Source organism: Convolutriloba macropyga, chromosome 11, assembly GCF_964194025.1.
Source record: "Convolutriloba macropyga chromosome 11, txConMacr16.3, whole genome shotgun sequence".
Lineage (NCBI taxonomy): Eukaryota > Metazoa > Xenacoelomorpha > Acoela > Convolutidae > Convolutriloba > Convolutriloba macropyga.
Genome location: NC_134478.1, coordinates 41935032 through 41957785, shown reverse-complemented (window position 1 = coordinate 41957785; position 22754 = coordinate 41935032). Strand labels below are relative to the sequence as shown.

The 22754-nt window shown below is 30.3% G+C and overlaps 2 protein-coding genes across 2 annotated transcripts in view; both read left to right on the top strand.

Annotated features, from left to right (window-relative positions):
* LOC142349531 (putative acetylcholine receptor chaperone) overlaps nt 1-22754 on the top strand; it is a 359559-nt gene that overhangs the window by 266133 nt on the left and 70672 nt on the right. The window lies entirely within an intron of this gene.
* Nucleotides 20605-22041, top strand: LOC142349135 (uncharacterized). Its single transcript, XM_075400550.1, has one exon. The coding sequence runs from the start codon at nt 20605-20607 to the stop codon at nt 22039-22041; it is 1437 nt and encodes a 478-aa protein (XP_075256665.1).

Below are 22754 nucleotides of genomic sequence, written 5' to 3'. Positions count from 1 at the left end.
TTAAGGAGAAGTTGTCCCATTAGTAAAAACTAACACAAATATACTTTAAAAAACATCAATTTTGCTCACACAACATGTATGAGTCATCAAAGGTCAATTGTACATCATTTTTTTCCTCTTAATGTAAAAGTCCTAGTGAAAAATTTCTCAGGGAAAAGTTGTCCCATTAGTGAAAACTAACACAAATATACTTTAAAAAACATCAATTTTGCTCACATAACATATGTATGAGTCATCAAAGTTCAATTGTACATCATTTTTTTCCTCTTAATGTACAAGTCCTAGAGAAAAATTTCTTAAGGAAAAGTTGTCCCATTAGTGAAAACTAACACAAATATACTTTTAAAAACATCAATTTTGCTCACATAACATATGTATGGGTCATCAAAGGTCAATTGTACATCATTTTTTTCCTCTTAATGTACAAGTCCGAGTGAAAAACTTCTCAAGGAAAAGTTGTCCCATTAGTGAAAACTAACACAAATATACTTTAAAAAACATCAATTTTGCTCACATAACATATGTATGAGTCATCAAAGGTCAATTGTACATCATTTTTTTCCTCTTAATGTACAAGTCCTAGAGAAAAATTTCTTAAAGAAAAGTTGTTCCATTAGTGAAAACTAACACGTATATACTGTAAAAAAACATCAATTTTGCTCATACAACATATATATATGAGTCATCAAAGGTCAATTGTACATCATTTTTCTCCTCTTAATGTACAAGAACTAGAGAAAAATTTCTTAAGGAAAAGTTGTCCCATTAGTGAAAACTAACAGAAATATACTTTAAAAAACATCAATTTTGCTCACATAACATATGTATGAGTCATCAAAGGTCAATTGTACATCATTTTTTTCCTCTTAATGTACAAGTCCTAATAAAAAATTTCTCAAGGAAAAGTTGTCCCTTTAGTGAAAACTAACACAAATATACTTTTAAAAACATCAATTTTGTTCACATAACATATGTATGAGTCATCAAAGGTCAATTGTACATCATTTTTTCCCTCTTAATGTACAAGTCCTAGAGAAAAATTTCGTTAGGAAAAGTTGTTCCATTAGTAAAAACTAACACAAATATACTTTAAAAAACATCAATTTTGCTCACACAACATGTATGAGTCATCAAAGGTCAATTGTACATCATTTTTTTCCTCTTAATGTAAAAGTCCTAGTGAAAAATTTCTCAAGGAAAAGTTGTCCCATTAGTGAAAACTAACTGAAATATACTTTAAAAAACATCAATTTTGCTCACATAACATATGTATGAGTCATCAAAGTTCAATTGTACATCATTTTTTTCCTCTTAATGTACAAGTCCTAGAGAAAAATTTCTTAAGGAAAAGTTGTCCCATTAGTGAAAACTAACACAAATATACTTTAAAAAACATCAATTTTGCTCACATAACATATGTATGGGTCATCAAAGGTCAATTGTACATCATTTTTTTCCTCTTAATGTACAAGTCCGAGTGAAAAACTTCTCAAGGAAAAGTTGTCCCATTAGTGAAAACTAACACAAATATACTTTAAAAAACATCAATTTTGCTCACATAACATATGTATGAGTCATCAAAGGTCAATTGTACATCATTTTTTTCCTCTTAATGTACAAGTCCTAGAGAAAAATTTCTTAAAGAAAAGTTGTTCCATTAGTGAAAACTAACACGTATATACTGTAAAAAGACATCAATTGTGCTCATACAACATATATATATGAGTCATCAAAGGTCAATTGTACATCATTTTTCTCCTCTTAATGTACAAGTACTAGAGAAAAATTTCTTAAGGAAAAGTTGTCCCATTAGTGAAAACTAACAGAAATATACTTTAAAAAACATCAATTTTGTTCACATAAGATATGTATGAGTCATCAAAGGTCAATTGTACATCATTTTTTCCCTCTTAATGTACAAGTCCTAGAGAAAAATTTCGTTAGGAAAAGTTGTTCCATTAGTAAAAACTAAAACAAATATACTTTAAAAAACATCAATTTTGCTCACACAACATGTATGAGTCATCAAAGGTCAATTGTACATCCTTTTTTTCATCTTAATGTACAAGTCCTAGTGAAAAATTTCTTAAGGAAAAGTTGTCCCATTAGTGAAAACTAACACAAATATACTTTAAAAAACATCAGTTTTGCTCACACAACATGTATGAGTCATCAAAGGTCAATTGTACATCATTTTTTTCCTCTTAATGTACAAGTCCTAGTGAAAAATTTCTCAAGGAAAAGTTGTCCCATTAATGAAAACTAACACAAATATACTTTAAAAAACATCAATTTTGCTCACATAACATATGTATGAGTCATCAAAGGTCAATTGTACATCATTTTTTCCTCTTAATGTACAAGTCCTAGAGAAAAATTTCTTAAAGAAAAGTTGTTCCATTAGTGAAAACTAACACGAATATACTTTAAAAAACATCAATTTTGCTCATATAACATATATATGAGTCATCAAAGGTCAATTGTACATCATTTTTTTCCTCTTAATGTACAAGTCCTTGAGAAAAATATTCTTAAGGAAAAGTTGTCCCATTAGTGAAAACTAACACAAATATACTTTAAAAAACATCAATTTTGCTCACATAACATATGTATGAGTCATCAAAGGTCAATTGTACATCATTTTTTTCCTCTTAATGTACAAGTCCTAATAAAAAATTTCTCAAGGAAAAGTTGTCCCTTTAGTGAAAACTAACACAAATATACTTTTAAAAACATCAATTTTGCTCACATAACATATGTATGAGTCATCAAAGGTCAATTGTACATCATTTTTTTCCTCTTAATGTACAAGTCCTAGAGAAAAGTTTCTTAAAGAAAAGTTGTTCCATTAGTGAAAACTAACACGAATATACTTTAAAAAACATCAATTTTGCTCATTTAACATATATATGAGTCATCAAAGGTCAATTGTACATCATTCTTTTTCCTCTTAATGTACCAGTCCTAGAGAAAATTTCTTAAGGAAAAGTTGTCCCATTAGCGAAAACTAACAGAAATATACTTTAAAAAATATCAATTTTGTTCACATAACATATGTATGAGTCATCAAAAGTCAATTGTACATCATTTTTTCCCTCTTAATGTACAAGTCCTAGAGAAAAATTTCTTAAGGAAAAGTTGTCCCATTAGTGAAAACTAACACAAATATACTTTAAAAAACATCAATTTTGCTCACACAACATGTATGAGTCATCAAAGGTCAATTGTACATCATTTTTTTCCTCTTAATGTACAAGTCCTAGTGAAAAATTTCTCAAGGAAAAGTTGTCCCATTAGTGAAAACTAACACAAATATACTTTAAAAAACATCAATTTTGCTCACATAACATATGCATGAGTCATCAAAGGTCAATTGTACATCATTTTTTTCCTCTTAATGTACAAGTCCTAGACAAAAATTTCTTAAAGAAAAGTTGTTCCATTAGTGAAAACTAACACGAATATACTTTAAAAAACATCAATTTTGCTCATATAACATATATATGAGTCATCAAAGGTCAATTGTACATCATTTTTTTTCCTCTTAATGTACAAGTCCTAGAGAAAAATTTCTTAGGGAAAAGTTGTCCCATTAGTGAAAACTAACACAAATATACTTTAAAAAACATCAATTTTGCTCACATAACATATGTATGAGTCATCAAAGGTCAATTGTACATCATTTTTTTCCTCTTAATGTACAAGTCCTAGTGAAAAATTTCTCAAGGAAAAGTTGTCCCATTAGTGAAAACTAACACGAATATATGTTAAAAAACATCAATTTTGCTCATATAACATATATATGAGTCATCAAAGGTCAATTGTACATCATTTTTTTCCTCTTAATGTACAAGTCCTAGAGAAAAATTTCTTAAAGAAAAGTTGTTCCATTAGTGAAAACTAACACGAATATATTTTAAAAAACATCAATTTTGCTCATATAACATATATATGAGTCATCAAAGGTCAATTGTACATCATTTTTTTCCTCTTAATGTACAAGTCCTAGAGAAAAATTTCTTAAGGAAAAGTTGTCCCATTAGTGAAAACTAACAGAAATATACTTTAAAAAACATCAATTTTGTTCACATAACATATGTATGAGTCATCAAAGGTCAATTGTACATCATTTTTTCCCTCTTAATGTACAAGTCCTAGAGAAAAATTTCTTAAGGAAAAGTTGTCCCATTAGTGAAAACTAACACAAATATACTTTAAAAAATATCAATTTTGCTCACACAACATGTATGAGTCATCAAAGGTCAATTGTACATCAGTTTTTTCCTCTTAATGTACAAGTCCTAGAGAAAAATTTCTTATGGAAAAGTTGTTCCATTAGTGAAAACTAACACAAATATACTTTAAAAAACATCAATTTCGCTCATATAACATATGTATGAGTCATCAAAGGTCAATTGTACATCATTTTTTTCCTCTTAATGTATAAGTCCTAGAGAAAAATTTCTTAAGGAAAAGTTGTCCCATTAGTGAAAACTAACAGAAATATACTTTAAAAAACATCAATTTTGCTCACACAACATGTATGAGTCATCAAAGGTCAATTGTACATCAGTTTTTTCCTCTTAATGTACAAGTCCTAGTGAAAAATTTCTCAAGGAAAAGTTGTCCCATTAGTGAAAACTAACAGAAATATACTTTAAAAAACATCAATTTCGCTCATATAACATATGTATGAGTCATCAAAGGTCAATTGTTTATCATTTTTTTCCTATTAATGTATAAGTCCTAGAGAAAAATTTCTTAAGGAAAAGTTGTCCCATTAGTGAAAACTAACAGAAATATACATTAAAAAACATCAATTTCGCTCATATAACATATGTATGAGTCATCAAAGGTCAATTGTACATCATTTTTTTCCTCTTAATGTATAAGTCCTAGAGAAAAATTTCTTAAGGAAAAGTTGTCCCATTAGTGAAAACTAACAGAAATATACTTTAAAAAACATCAATTTTGCTCACACAACATGTATGAGTCATCAAAGGTCAATTGTACATCATTTTTTTCCCTCTTAATGTACAAGTCCTAGAGAAAAATTTCTTAAGGAAAAGTTGTTCCATTAGTAAAAACTAACACAAATATACTTTAAAAAACACCAATTTCGCTCATATAACATATGTATGAGTCATCAGGGTCAATTGTACATCATTTTTTTTCCTCTTAATGTACAAGTCCTAGAGAAAAATTTCTTAAGGAAAAGTTGTTCCATTAGTAAAAACTAACACAAATATACATTAAAAAACATCAATTTTGCTCACACAACATGTATGAGTCATCAAAGGTCAATTGTACATCAGTTTTTTCCTCTTAATGTACAAGTCCTAGTGAAAAATTTCTCAAGGAAAAGTTGTCCCATTAGTGAAAACTAACACAAATATACATTAAAAAACATCAATTTTGCTCACACAACATGTATGAGTCATCAAAGGTCAATTGTACATCATTTTTTTCCCTCTTAATGTACAAGTCCTAGAGAAAAATTTCTTAAGGAAAAGTTGTCCCATTAGTGAAAACTAACACAAATATACTTTAAAAAATATCAATTTTGCTCACACAACATGTATGAGTCATCAAAGGTCAATTGTACATCAGTTTTTTCCTCTTAATGTACAAGTCCTAGAGAAAAATTTCTTATGGAAAAGTTGTTCCATTAGTGAAAACTAACACAAATATACTTTAAAAAACATCAATTTCGCTCATATAACATATGTATGAGTCATCAAAGGTCAATTGTACATCATTTTTTTCCTCTTAATGTATAAGTCCTAGAGAAAAATTTCTTAAGGAAAAGTTATCCCATTAGTGAAAACTAACAGAAATATACTTTAAAAAACATCAATTTTGCTCACACAACATGTATGAGTCATCAAAGGTGAATTGTACATCATTTTTTTCCTCTTAATGTATAAGTCCTAGAGAAAAATTTCTTAAGGAAAAGTTGTCCCATTAGTGAAAACTAACAGAAATATACATTAAAAAACATCAATTTTGCTCACACAACATGTATGAGTCATCAAAGGTCAATTGTACATCATTTTTTTCCCTCTTAATGTACAAGTCCTAGAGAAAAATTTCTTAAGGAAAAGTTGTTCCATTAGTAAAAACTAACACAAATATACTTTAAAAAACACCAATTTCGCTCATATAACATATGTATGAGTCATCAGGGTCAATTGTACATCATTTTTTTTCCTCTTAATGTACAAGTCCTAGAGAAAAATTTCTTAAGGAAAAGTTGTTCCATTAGTAAAAACTAACACAAATATACATTAAAAAACATCAATTTTGCTCACACAACATGTATGAGTCATCAAAGGTCAATTGTACATCAGTTTTTTCCTCTTAATGTACAAGTCCTAGTGAAAAATTTCTCAAGGAAAAGTTGTCCCATTAGTGAAAACTAACACAAATATACATTAAAAAACATCAATTTTGCTCACACAACATGTATGAGTCATCAAAGGTCAATTGTACATCATTTTTTTCCCTCTTAATGTACAAGTCCTAGAGAAAAATTTCTTAAGGAAAAGTTGTCCCATTAGTGAAAACTAACACAAATATACTTTAAAAAATATCAATTTTGCTCACACAACATGTATGAGTCATCAAAGGTCAATTGTACATCAGTTTTTTCCTCTTAATGTACAAGTCCTAGAGAAAAATTTCTTATGGAAAAGTTGTTCCATTAGTGAAAACTAACACAAATATACTTTAAAAAACATCAATTTCGCTCATATAACATATGTATGAGTCATCAAAGGTCAATTGTACATCATTTTTTTCCTCTTAATGTATAAGTCCTAGAGAAAAATTTCTTAAGGAAAAGTTATCCCATTAGTGAAAACTAACAGAAATATACTTTAAAAAACATCAATTTTGCTCACACAACATGTATGAGTCATCAAAGGTCAATTGTACATCATTTTTTTCCTCTTAATGTATAAGTCCTAGAGAAAAATTTCTTAAGGAAAAGTTGTCCCATTAGTGAAAACTAACAGAAATATACATTAAAAAACATCAATTTTGCTCACACAACATGTATGAGTCATCAAAGGTCAATTGTACATCATTTTTTTCCCTCTTAATGTACAAGTCCTAGAGAAAAATTTCTTAAGGAAAAGTTGTTCCATTAGTAAAAACTAACACAAATATACTTTAAAAAACACCAATTTCGCTCATATAACATATGTATGAGTCATCAAGGGTCAATTGTACATCATTTTTTTCCTCTTAATGTACAAGTCCTAGAGAAAAATTTCTTAAGGAAAAGTTGTTCCATTAGTAAAAAATAACACAAATATACATTAAAAAACATCAATTTTGCTCACACAACATGTATGAGTCATCAAAGGTCAATTGTACATCAGTTTTTTCCTCTTAATGTACAAGTCCTAGTGAAAAATTTCTCAAGGAAAAGTTGTCCCATTAGTGAAAACTAACACAAATATACAATAAAAAACATCAATTTTGCTCACACAACGTGTATGAGTCATCAAAGGACAATTGTACATCATTTTTTTCCCTCTTAATGTACAAGTCCTAGAGAAAAATTTCTTAAGGAAAAGTTGTCCCATTAGTGAAAACTATCACAAATATACTTTAAAAAATATCAATTTTGCTCACACAACATGTATGAGTCATCAAAGGTCAATTGTACATCAGTTTTTTCCTCTTAATGTACAAGTCCTAGAGAAAAATTTCTTATGGAAAAGTTGTTCCATTAGTGAAAACTAACACAAATATACTTTAAAAAACATCAATTTCGCTCATATAACATATGTATGAGTCATCAAAGGTCAATTGTACATCATTTTTTTCCTCTTAATATATAAGTCCTAGAGAAAAATTTCTTAAGGAAAAGTTGTCCCATTAGTGAAAACTAACAGTAATATACTTTAAAAAACATCAATTTTGCTCACACAACATGTATGAGTCATCAAAGGTCAATTGTACATCAGTTTTTTCCTCTTAATGTACAAGTCCTAGTGAAAAATTTCTCAAGGAAAAGTTGTCCCATTAGTGAAAACTAACAGAAATATACTTTAAAAAACATCAATTTCGCTCATATAACATATGTATGAGTCATCAAAGGTCAATTGTACATCATTTTTTTCCTCTTAATGTATAAGTCCTAGAGAAAAATTTCTTAAGGAAAAGTTGTCCCATTAGTGAAAACTAACAGAAATATACATTAAAAAACATCAATTTTGCTCACACAACATGTATGAGTCATCAAAGGTCAATTGTACATCATTTTTTTCCCTCTTAATGTACAAGTCCTAGAGAAAATTTTCTTAAGGAAAAGTTGTTCCATTAGTAAAAACTAACACAAATATACTTTAAAAAACACCAATTTCGCTCATATAACATATGTATGAGTCATCAAGGGTCAATTGTACATCATTTTTTTTCCTCTTAATGTACAAGTCCTAGAGAAAAATTTCTTAAGGAAAAGTTGTTCCATTAGTAAAAACTAACACAAACATACATTAAAAAACATCAATTTTGCTCACACAACATGTATGAGTCATCAAAGGTCAATTGTACATCAGTTTTTTCCTCTTAATGTACCAGTCCTAGTGAAAAATTTCTCAAGGAAAAGTTGTCCCATTAGTGAAAACTAACACAAATATACATTAATAAACATCAATTTTGCTCACACAACATGTATGAGTCATCAAAGGTCAATTGTACATCATTTTTTTCCCTCTTAATGTACAAGTCCTAGAGAAAAATTTCTTAAGGAAAAGTTGTTCCATTAGTAAAAACTAACACAAATATACTTTAAAAACATCAATTTCGCTCATATAACATATGTATGAGTCATCAAGTGTCAATTGTACATCATTTTTTTTCCTCTTAATGTACAAGTCCTAGAGAAAAATTTCTTAAGGAAAAGTTGTTCCATTAGTAAAAACTAACTCAAATATACTTTAAAAAACATCAATTTTGCTCATATAACATATGTATGAGTTATCAAAGGTCAATTGTACATCATTTTTTCCTCTTAATGTACAAGTCCTAGAGAAAAATTTCTTAAGGAAAAGTTGTCCCATTAGTGAAAACTAACACAAATATACTTTAAAAAACATCAATTTTGCTCACACAACATGTATGAGTCATCAAAGGTCAATTGTACATCAGTTTTTTCCCTCTTAATGTACAAGCCCTAGTGAAAAATTTCTCAAGGAAAAGTTGTCCCATTAGTGAAAACTAACACAAATATACATTAAAAAACCTCAATTTTGCTCACACAACATGTATGAGTCATCAAAGGTCAATTGTACATCATTTTTTTTTCCTCTTAATGTACAAGTCCTAGAGAAAAATTTCTTAAGGAAAAGTTGTTCCATTAGTAAAAACTAACACAAATATACTTTAAAAACATCAATTTCGCTCATATAACATATGTATGAGTCATCAAGTGTCAATTGTACATCATTTTTTTCCTCTTAATGTACAAGTCCTAGAGAAAAATTTCTTAAGGAAATGTTGTCCCATTAGTGAAAACTAACACAAATATACTTTGAAAAACATCAATTTTGCTCACGCAACATGTATGAGTCATCAAAGGTCAATTGTACATCAGTTTTTTCCTCTTAATGTACAAGTCCTAGTGAAAAATTTCTCAAGGAAAAAGTTGTCCCATTAGTGAAAACTAACACAAATATACATTAAAAAACATCAATTTTGCTCACACAACATGTATGAGTCATCAAAGGTCAATTGTACATCATTTTTTTCCCTCTTAATGTACAAGTCTTAGAGAAAAATTTCTTAAGGAAAAGTTGTTCCATTAGTAAAAACTAACACAAATATACTTTAAAAAACATCAATTTTGCTCATATAACATATGTATGAGTCATCAAGGGTCAATTGTACATCATTATTTTTCCTCTTAATGTACAAGTCCTAGAGAAAAATTTCTTAAGGAAAAGTTGTTCCATTAGTAAAAACTAACACAAATATACATTAAAAAACATCAATTTTGCTCACACAAAATGTATGAGTCATCAAAGGTCAATTGTACATCAGTTTTTTCCTCTTAATGTACAAGTCCTAGTGAAAAATTTCTCAAGGAAAAGTTGTCGCATTAGTGAAAACTAACACAAATATACATTAAAAAACATCAATTTTGCTCACACAACATGTATGAGTCATCAAAGGTCAATTGTACATCATTTTTTTCCCTCTTAATGTACAAGTCCTAGAGAAAAATTTCTTAAGGAAAAGTTGTTCCACTAGTAAAAACTAACACAAATATACTTTAAAAACATCAATTTCGCTCATATAACATATGTATGAGTCATCAAGTGTCAATTGTACATCATTTTTTTTCCTCTTAATTTACAAGTCCTAGAGAAAAATTTCTTAAGGAAAAGTTGTTCCATTAGTAAAAAATAACTCAAATATACTTTAAAAAACATCAATTTTGCTCATATAACATATGTATGAGTTATCAAAGGTCAATTGTACATCATTTTTTCCTCTTAATGTACAAGTCCTAGAGAAAAATTTCTTAAGGAAAAGTTGTCCCATTAGTGAAAACTAACACAAATATACTTTAAAAAACATCAATTTTGCTCACGCAACATGTATGAGTCATCAAAGGTCACTTGTACATCAGTTTTTTCCTCTTAATGTACAAGTCCTAGTGAAAAATTTCTCAAGGAAAAGTTGTCCCATTAGTGAAAACTAACACAAATATACATTAAAAAACATCAATTTTGCTCACACAACATGTATGAGTCATCAAAGGTCAATTGTACATCATTTTTTTCCCTCTTAATGTACAAGTCCTAGAGAAAAATTTCTTAAGGAAAAGTTGTTCCATTAGTAAAAACTAACACAAATATACTTTAAAAAACATCAATTTTGCTCATATAACATATGTATGAGTCATCAAGGGTCAATTGTACATCATTATTTTTCCTCTTAATGTACAAGTCCTAGAGAAAAATTTCTTAAGGAAAATTGTTCCATTAGTAAAAACTAACACAAATATACATTAAAAAACATCAATTTTGCTCACACAAAATGTATGAGTCATCAAAGGTCAATTGTACATCAGTTTTTTCCTCTTAATGTACAAGTCCTAGTGAAAAATTTCTCAAGGAAAAGTTGTCCCATTAGTGAAAACTAACACAAATATACATTAAAAAACATCAATTTTGCTCACACAACATGTATGAGTCATCAAAGGTCAATTGTACATCATTTTTTTCCCTCTTAATGTACAAGTCCTAGAGAAAAATTTCTTAAGGAAAAGTTGTTCCATTAGTAAAAACTAACACAAATATACTTTAAAAATCACCAATTTCGCTCATATAACATATGTATGAGTCATCAAGGGTCAATTGTACATCATTTTTTTCCTCTTAATGTACAAGTCCTAGAGAAAAATTTCTTAAGGAAAAGTTGTTCCATTAGTAAAAACTAACACAAATATACATTAAAAAACATCAATTTTGCTCACACAACATGTATGAGTCATCAAAGGTCAATTGTACATCAGTTTTTTCCTCTTAATGTACAAGTCCTAGTGAAAAATTTCTCAAGGAAAAGTTGTCCCATTAGTGAAAACTAACACAAATATACATTAAAAAACATCAATTTTGCTCACACAACATGTATGAGTCATCAAAGGTCAATTGTACATCATTTTTTTCCCTCTTAATGTACAAGTCCTAGAGAAAAATTTCATAAGGAAAAGTTGTTCCATTAGTAAAAACTAACACAAATATACTTTAAAAACATCAATTTCGCTCATATAACATATGTATGAGTTATCAAAGGTCAATTGTACATCATTTTTTCCTCTTAATGTACAAGTCCTAGAGAAAAATTTCTTAAGGAAAAGTTGTCCCATTAGTGAAAACTAACACAAATATACTTTAAAAAACATCAATTTTGCTCACACAACATGTATGAGTCATCAAAGGTCAATTGTACATCAGTTTTTTCCCTCTTAATGTACAAGTCCTAGTGAAAAATTTCTCAAGGAAAAGTTGTCCCATTAGTGAAAACTAACACAAATATACATTAAAAAACATCATTTTTGCTCACACAACATGTATGAGTCATCAAAGGTCAATTGTACATCATTTTTTTCCCTCTTAATGTACAAGTCCTAGAGAAAAATTTCTTAAGGAAAAGTTGTTCCATTAGTAAAAACTAACACAAATATACTTTAAAAACATCAATTTCGCTCATATAACATATGTATGAGTCATCAAGTGTCAATTGTACATCATTTTTTTTCCTCTTAATGTACAAGTCCTAGAGAAAAATTTCTTAAGGAAAAGTTGTTCCATTAGTAAAAACTAACTCAAATATACTTTAAAAAACATCAATTTTGCTCATATAACATATGTATGAGTTATCAAAGGTCAATTGTACATCATTTTTTCCTCTTAATGTACAAGTCCTAGAGAAAAATTTCTTAAGGAAAAGTTGTCCCATTAGTGAAAACTAACACAAATATACTTTAAAAAACATCAATTTTGCTCACACAACATGTATGAGTCATCAAAGGTCAATTGTACATCAGTTTTTTCCTCTTAATGTACAAGTCCTAGTGAAAAATTTCTCAAGGAAAAGTTGTCCCATTAGTGAAAACTAACACAAATATACATTAAAAAACATCAATTTTGCTCACACAACATGTATGAGTCATCAAAGGTCAATTGTACATCATTTTTTTCCCTCTTAATGTACAAGTCCTAGAGAAAAATTTCTTAAGGAAAAGTTGTTCCATTAGTAAAAACTAACACAAATATACTTTAAAAAATATCAATTTTGCTCATATAACATATGTATGAGTCATCAAGGGTCAATTGTACATCATTATTTTTCCTCTTAATGTACAAGTCCTAGAGAAAAATTTCTTAAGGAAAAGTTGTTCCATTAGTAAAAACTAACACAAATATACATTAAAAAACGTCAATTTTGCTCACACAAAATGTATGAGTCATCAAAGGTCAATTGTACATCAGTTTTTTCCTCTTAATGTTCAAGTCCTAGTGAAAAATTTCTCAAGGAAAAGTTGTCCCATTAGTGGAAACTAACACAAATATACATTAAAAAACATCAATTTTGCTCACACAACATGTATGAGTCATCAAAGGTCAATTATACATCAATTTTTTTCCCTCTTAATGTACAAGTCCTAGAGAAAAATTTCTTAAGGAAAAGTTGTTCCATTAGTAAAAACTAACACAAATATACTTTAAAAAACATCAATTTCGCTCATATAACATATGTATGAGTCATCAAGGGTCAATTGTACATCATTTTTTTCCTCTTAATGTACAAGTCCTAGAGAAAAATTTCTTAAGGAAGAGTTGTTCCATTAGTAAAAACTAACACAAATATACTTTAAAAAACATCAATTTTGCTCATATAACATATTTATGAGTTATCAAAGGTCAATTGTACATCATTTTTTTCCTCTTAATGTACAAGTCCTAGAGAAAAATTTCTTAAGGAAAAGTTGTCCCATTAGTGAAAACTAACACAAATATACTTTAAAAAACGTCACTTTTGCTCATATAACATATGTATGAGTCACCAAAGGTCAATTGTACATCATTTTTCCTTCTTAAATTACAATTTTCAGAGAAAAATTTCTAAATTAAAAGTTATCACAATAGGGAAGCAAAGTTATATTAAAAGATATGTTGCAAAATTATATTAAAAGATAAAATTATATTAAAAGAAATGTCTTTACAAATTGTATATGAGTAATCAAAAGTCAACTGAACATTTTTATTGCGTGTACGAGAAATACAAAACAGATTATTTATTGGAATTTTCCTTAGGTAAAAAATTATGCAGTTTTGAAAATTAGGATGAAAAATTAACTCGCCAAAAAAATTCTCCAAAAGCACTTTTGTTCAATTTTCTCTCACTTCACGCCCGTGAAAAAAAATGACATCAAAACTTCCCTACTTGAGATATATAAAGCAAATATTGAAATAAACCTGTCATTCAATCAAAGTTTTTCAACCATAGCAAAGATTTCTCGCTTAAAATTATTTAGGCTAAATGTCAATGGCAAACTTATTTAGGCTAAATGTCAATGTATTTAGGCTAAATGCGGGCTAATTGTCATTCTACTTGATTAAAATAACGGTCCCAAAAAGCACTATTGGCACTAATATTGTCTTATTTATTCATCGTTGGCCGTTTACAAACATTAATTGCAACCAAAATTTCCGACTAATTTCCGTTTGTACTCTAAAACATAACTAAAATTGTCCAGAAATATTTCAAAACGTGTCAATGAGTCATCAGAGATTTTAAGCCCAAAAAAACATTTCTTGTAAGTAAATTTTTTTTTTTGTAAATCAACGAAGGATTTTAACAGAAATTTTCAAAGTTCAATAAAACCGCTATGCGCTTTTCTAGAGACTTTCACTTATATTTAAACAAAACTAAATTTCTTCCTAGAGGCTGTACATTTGTGAAATTTATATGAGAACAAAAACATACCAAAGACTTCATCTATTTAAATTTTAAAATCAAAGAAAATTTGAGATAAAAATTTGTGAACATTGGCAAAAGTTTCTAATCAATAAATAACTACTCATGATTTTTTGTTGAGGTTGTTCTTCAAAACCATCCTTAAGCAGTTAATAAACGTTTCCAGCAGTCCGTAGAAGCAAACTAGTTCTTTTTAGACTATGACATAGTTTCTTCGTTTTTGAATGAAAAACTAAATTAAAAACGTTCAGACCATTTTGATGTACATCATTTTTTTCCTCTTAATGTACAAGTCCTAGTGAAAAATTTCTCAAGAAAAAGTTGTCCCATTAGTGCAAACTAACACAAATATACTTTAAAAAACATTAATTTTGCTCACATAACATATGTATGAGTCATCAAAGGTCAATTGTACATCATTTTTTTCCTCTTAATGTAAAAGTCCTAGAGAAAAATTTCTTAAAGAAAAGTTGTTCCATTAGTGAAAACTAACACGAATATACTTTAAAAACATCAATTTTGCTCATATAACATATATATGAGTCATCAAAGGTCAATTGTACATCATTTTTTTCCCTCTTAATATACAAGTCCTAGAGAAAAATTTCTTAAGGAAAAGTTGTTCCATTAGTGAAAACTAACACAAATATACTTTAAAAAACATCAATTTCGCTCATATAACATATGTATGAGTCAGCAAGGGTCAATAGTACATCATTTTTTTTCCTCTTAATGTACAAGTCCTAGAGAAAAATTTCTTAAGGAAAAGTTGTTCCATTAGTAAAAACTAACACAAATATACCTTAAAAAACATCAATTTTGCTCATATAACATATGTATGAGTTATCAAAGGTCAATTGTACATCATTTTTTTCCTCTTAATGTACAAGTCCTAGAGAAAAATTTCTTAAGGAAAAGTTGTCCCATTAGTGAAAACTAACACAAATATACTTTAAAAAACGTCACTTTTGCTCATATAACATATGTATGAGTCATCAAAGTTCAATTGTACATCATTTTTCCTTCTTAAATTACAATTTTCAGAGAAAAATTTCTAATTTAGAAGTCATCACAATAAGGAAGCAAAATTAATTTAAAAGATATGTTGTCTTTACAAATTGTATATGAGTAATCAAAAGTTAACTGAACATTTTTATTGCGTGTACGAGAAATACAAAACAGATTATTTATTGGAATTTTCCTTAGGTAAAAAATTATGCAGTTTTGAATATTAGGATGAAGAATTAACTCGCCAAAAAAATTCTCCAAAAGCACTTTAGTTCAATTTTCTCTCACTTCACGCCTGTGAAAAAAAAATGACATCAAAACTTTCCTACTTGAGATATATAAAGCAAATACTGAAATAAACCTGTCATTCAATCAAAGTTTTTCAACCATAGCAAAGATTTCTCGCTTAAAATTATTTAGGCTAAATGTCAATGGCAAACTTATTTAGGCTAAATGTCAATGTATTTAGGCTAAATGCGGGCTAATTGTCATTCTACTTGGTTAAAATAACGGTCCCAAAAAGCACTATTGGCACTAATATTGTCTTATTTATTTATCGTTGGCCGTTTACAAACATTAATTGCAACCAAAATTTCCGACTAATTTCCGTTTGTACTCTAAAACATAACTGAAATTGTCCAGAAATACTTCAAAACGTGTCAATGAGTCATCAGAGATTTTAAGCCCAAAAAAACATTTCTTGTAAGTAATTTTTTTTGTAAATCAACAAAGGATTTTAACAGAAATTTTCAAAGTTCAGTAAAACCGCTATGCGCTTTTCTAGAGACTTTCACTTATATTTAAACAAAACTAAATTTCTTCCTAGAGGCTGTACATTTGTGAAATTTATATGAGAACAAAAACATACCAAAGACTTCATCTATTTAAATTTTAAAATCAAAGAAAATTTGAGATAAAAATTTGTGAACATTGGCAAAAGTTTCTAATCAATAAGTAACTACTCATGATTTTTTGTTGAGGTTGTTCTTCAAAACCATCCTTAAGCAGTTAATAAACGTTTCCAGCAGTCCGTAGAAGCAAACTAGTTCTTTTTAGACTATGACGTAGTTTCTTTTACTTCGTTTCTGAATGAAAAACTAAATTAAAAACGTTCAGACCATTTTGATGAAGAAGCATTTGTTTTGTTGATTCGTTTGGCAGCACCAAAAAATAAATTCAACAACAAGAATTTTGTCAAAATTACAGTATAAACTATGAACTTTATGTACTACATATGTATCTGTAGTAACAATAATTTTCAACCAATTTTTAGAACCGAAAGAAATTTAGTTAGATAATAGTTGCATATTTCGTAACCAACGGAAAATTTCAGCATCTGTTCTACATTACATCATTTTGAGTGCGAGGATCTGCAAGGTTAAAGTTTTGTTAAACTGACAAAATCAAATGAACAGAAACAGAATGTTGATTGATATGACAAAGATCAGCATGGTGAAATATGCTATGCGTTACCAAAAAAAGTCAGTTTTTTCCCATGCTATAAAAAGCGGCGATTAAAAATCACAAAACTACAATCCAGAAACCCTTTCTCCTTCAGGAAACTATACAGCGCTTTTACAATCTATTCGAAATTTATGATAAACTTACCAGATGAAGCAAAACTGAAAAACATTTGTTTTCTTGGAAAATAAATTGAGACAACTATATGGATTTCGACGCTATCTTAATGTGTTCGGTTTTCGTCAACTTTAGCTAAAATTCGTGATCCTTTCTTTGCAAGGTCCGATAAAAAATTAGTGTCTTGTGAGACAGTGAAAAACTTGATTTGCTCTTCAGTGTCAACTTTTGGTTGACAGTTGAATTAATTGTGTTCGTCAACCACAAAAATGTTCTGAGTTGACTTGTGAGAAAATTCGAAGACCGAGGTCACGATCATCAATTTTGACAATTCAGTCAATTTTTTGTCATATTGCATCTAGAACTTGCTTTAATTAAAATTTTTTATTGCACTTCAAAAGCATTAAAAAGCAACCCAAATTACCAACGATTTGATTCTGTCACACTTTTTTGATAACATATTTGTCTGTAAGTAAAAGATTTGTGTGACAGTTTTTAAAGCAACCTGAAACATATCAAGGAGAAAAGTTCAGTTGGAAACTGTACAGTCAACTTCTATTCAAATACGAAAATGAAGTACATTAAAACAAATTGCCAAAACTGCCATAAAAAAAATTAGTTCCTTACCTTGATTTAGCCTAAGTCCACAAAAATAGAAAAATCATTTCAACACACAAAAATTCAAACAGATTTTATAGAGACAAGAGTACTATAAAAACAATCCTTGCTGTAGAAATATTCATTTTGAAGCTTTCGTCAACTATAGATCAGTCGTTCTTTTTTTCTCAATGAATTAGTACTGATTTTTAAAAACTTAACAACAAAAAATCTTAGGGAAGTAAGCTTAATCTTATATACTTGAATCTAGTTGTTGCAAGTGGTTGCAATATAGTGAGTTTCCGACTTTTTAAGTCATAAACTAAAACAAAACGGAGGACTACCATTTTTTTGTGGTTCAATCTCCGATTGTCTCATCAGTATAAGACCAGTATTTTGAAAGTAAATTTTTTTGCCATATAAAACTGCATTCCTAACTAATATTTGCCAGAATTTGGGATCACCTGTAAAAAGCTATAGTGAAAAGTTTTCAGACGGTAAAGTTTCCGCTTCATTGAAGAAGTTTACGCGTAACCAAACAGAAAGAAATTGATAAATGTAAATATTTGGTGAAAAAATTAGAAAACAAACAAAAACTATAAAAAAAAGTTTTTTAGTTAGATAAATCATTTTAAAGCATTCAATAACTGCAAACCAGTCGCTCTGTTTGGAGTCGAGCAAATTGTGTTCCAAAGTAATTTTTGCAGGCACAATTTTTCAAACAAATTAGAAATGTAAGTTTCTATTTTTCTCATTAAAAGCAAATTTTTCAACAGCAGTTTAAAGATAGAAAAATACAAAGCAAAACGTCTAAATATATTCGCTTTTCCTTTTCTTCTCTAAAAAACCTGGCTCAATTTTTCGGATTTTCTTAAATCAATTTTACACTTATTGTTTCCATGATTAATTGTGTTAGAGTGAATTTCAATCAAGTCATTCCTTGTGAGATCACAAAATTTAAAAACCACAAAAATTTATACAAGGTCAAGATCAATGATATCGTAGATAGTATCTCTTAGGAATTTTTAGCGAAGAAGTTAGATGATTAAATTCCTTGTATGGCTTAAAATACCATATATGATCCGTGGATGAGTCCTTTTAGAAGGATTTTTTCAAAGTGTTCATCAGTAATCAAAATATTAATATACCTTTTTCTGTTTTAGATGAAGATTTTCAACTGTGACGAGTGCTCGAAGAAGTACAACAAGAAGCAAAAAATATTGCAACAAATGGAGAAGGAGCATAAGACAACATCAGAAAAAACAGGAAGCTATGAATGTGGAACTTGTAATAACAAATTCACAGAGAGCAGAAGTGTAATTCGCCATTTAAAAACAGTTCATGGATGTCAGACGTACACAAAGTGCAAGCAATGTACACAAACTTATGGCGATACTTTGTCGTGTGTTAGACATGAAAAAGACGCTCACGGTACTCACACAGAGGCTCCAGAGCAAGTTAAAAGCACGATTGAGCAACAGAAGGCTAAACATGCGATCGGAAAATTTTTCCAGTCGTTCAGGTTACAAGCGGACAACCAAATTGATGTCTTTAATTTTGTTACGGAGCATATGGAAGACTTTCGTGAGAAACAAAATAGCAGAGCTCGGACCTTTGAAAATTCAGCTCTCTGTTTTTGTACAGATGTTGAAACCCACAGATAACACCAAAGTAGGCTGTCATGCAAACTCAAAGTCGAAAGTTCTAACAACAGAACTATCAGATGATGAAATTTTTGAAATGGTTGATCAAATCAACAATTCAATCCAAATTTTTTCAAACGGTGGAAGTGGATTTGTTGTTCAGAAAATTGATCACTTGGATATCAACATTAACAACTTTAAACCTATCAGAGGAAGCAGTTACATTGCTACGCCCGCTGCCCTAGCGGGAAACAGCTTTCTCCTAAATATTCGAAACAATGATAACAAATGTTTTGCATACTCAGTGCTTGCAACAAAGTTTCCAGAGAACAAGAACCGAGAGAGGCAAAACAAATACAAACCCAATTTGCACAAACTGAACTTTGATAATATCGAGTTCCCGATGTCGTTAACGGATGTTCCAAAGTTTGAAAATCAAAACAATCTTGGAATTAATGTTTTTGGTTTCGAGAAAAACAAAATCCTACCACTCTACTTGTCTGGAAAGGGTGCACATAAAGTTATTCCTTTGTTGCTGCTGACTGATGGACTCACTAGTCATTACTGCTTGATAACAAACTTTCATGCTTTCATGGCCCGCCAATTCAGTGGTAAAGAACACCACCGATACAAGTTTTGCGAGCGTTGCCTTCACGGCTTTCAAGACGCCCTATCACATTTCGATTTATGTGGGGAGCATAAAGCTGTTAATATTACTATGCCAACGGAAGACTCAAAAATTGAATTTACAAATTGGCATAAAACATTTTCAGTTCCCTTAGTGATTTATGCCGACACAGAGGCTGTCAGCCTAAAACATGACACTTGTCGTCAAAATCCTGAGAAAAGCTACACTTTGAACAGAGAAACTCAGATTCCTTGCGCAATATGTTTTTGTGCTGTGGATAAAGATGATGGAAGTGATTATTACAGTTTTGAAGGTGAGAAATGCATCGAAGAGTTTTTTTTCAGTGGCTCAGAGAGAACGCCAAATCTATTTCTGAGAGAAAACAGAAGCATAGACGTCTCATAATATCTGATGAAGAGCGCAAGCAAAAGATTGATCAGGGCACAAGATGTGTAATTTGCAAGAAAAGTTTGAACAACGAAAAAGTAATCCATCATGATCACTTTACTGGTGAAATCTACGGTGTGGCACATAACAGCTGCAATCTTAAGCTTCGTACGCAGACTTTTACGCCTATTTTTTCCACAACCTAAGTAAATATGACGCACATCATCTTCTGAAATACATAGAAATCCAATCGGAAGAAAAATGACAGTCATTCCCTGCAACAGTGAGACATACATTTCATTCTCGTTCTTTGTTCCTGTTGGTAAAAGCAAAGATGACAAGCTACTATATGAGGAATTTCGTTTCCTTGACAGCTATCGTTTTTTACCCGGGAGTCTTGGAACGTTGGCTACAACACTCGAAACAGAGGACTATTGTCAATTATCTAAACATTTCCCAAAACATGTCGACATCTTGCAAAAGAAAGGAGTTTTCCCATATTCGTATCTCGACAGCTTTGAGAAACTCTCTGAAAAGTCGTTGCCTGAGTTTGGGGGTCAGTGGATAAGTTCACTGTCTGGTCAATTTGATGTTTCTGAGGAGGATGTTCAGCATGCTAACAAAGTTTGGAATATGTTTGCCTGCAAAAACGTTGGTGACTATCTCATGTTGTATCTCAAAACGGATGTCATTCTTCTGGCTGACGTGTTTGAAAAATGCCGGAGACTGTTTGATCAGGTATATGAATTAGACCCCTGTCATTACTATAGTGCACCTAATATTTCATGGGATGCAATGCTGAAAACAACTAAAGTGAAATTCTACTTGCTCTCTGATATAGATATGCTGTTGTTTTGTGAGAAAGCCATCCGTGGAGGATTGAATGGAATTGGTGAAAAACGGTATATGAAAGCTAACAACAAATACTTGCATGACTTTGATGAAGGAAAACCAAGTACGTATGGACTTTTTATGGATGTCGTTAACTTATACGGTGGAACAATGATGAAAAAACTGCCAACCGGAGGATTTGAATGGTCTGACATCAGCTTGGACAAGATCACGCAAACATCTGACGAAAGTGATGTTGGGTACTTTGTAATGGTTGATCTGAATTATCCTAGCAGCTTACATGACTGTCCCAATGATTTCCCTCTGGCTGCTGAGAAGTTAAAAATCGATGCTGAGATGCTTTCTCAGTATCAAGTAGAATTGGGAAACAAGACCAGTCATATCCCAAAGCTTCTGGAAACGCTTCAACCAAAGCAGAATTATGCATGTCATTATTCAGTTCTGAAATTTTATTGTCAACAGGAGCTCCAAGTAACCAGACTACATAAGACTCTCAAGTTCAACCAGAGTGACTTTATGAAGTGCTATATTCAGCAGAATACAAAGTTGCGACAACAACCCGACATCAGCACCTTTGAAAAGAACTTTTTCAAACTGTTGAACAATTCATGCTTCGGAAAAACGATGGAAAATTTGAGATGTCGGTACAAGATGGTATTTATTGAAAATGAGGAGAAAGCAAAATTTTATTGCAACAAGTACAATTTTGAGAAGTTCACTATATTTCGAGAGAACCTTGTTGGGATCACTCTCAGCCAGAAAGAGATCAGTTGGAAAAAAACAAACTTATCTGGGTGCTGCTATTTTGGATCTGTCAAAACTACACCTGTAGAGGTTTCATTATGAAGAAATGGGGCCTTTGTTTGACAAAAAAGCTCGAGTGATGTATCGTGACACTGATTCTCTGTTTTATGAAATTGAGACGAATGACATATACGAAGATCTTAAACAGCTGAAACACGTGCTTGATTTGAGTGATTACCCCAAGGATCATCACTTGCATAGTGAATTGAACAAAAAAGTGCCACTTAAATTATCAGATGAGCTGAATGGTGACATTGTGATGGAAGCAGTTCTTCTGAAACCAAAAGCTTACTCTGTGAAAACTTTGCAGAAATTCAAACAAAGTGCCAAGGGTATAAGCAAGCATGTGAAAAAAACACTTCATCATGATAAGTTCAAAGATGTGCTCAAATCAAAATCACCATTGAGAAAACTAGTAACATCTATAACTAGTGACAAACACACACTCAACATAACAGAGTCTAAGAAAATTGCTTTGAGCGCATTTGACGATAAGCCTTATTATCTGAGTGACGGTATAAGCTCATACGCGTATGGACACTACAATATTGGTCACAAGCGGAAACAGCCATTGGAAAAACCTCCAAAGTCCTATATTGAGATCAGTGAATGTGAAACCACCAGAGATTTAGCTGAAAAACTGGATAGTGAGATTGAAGAAACCTTTTCACCACCTGATCCTGGGTTCTGGAAAACTTCTCAAATTGAGTCCGATGAGGAAGAAATATTTGATTTTGATGCAGCTCCAAAAGAAA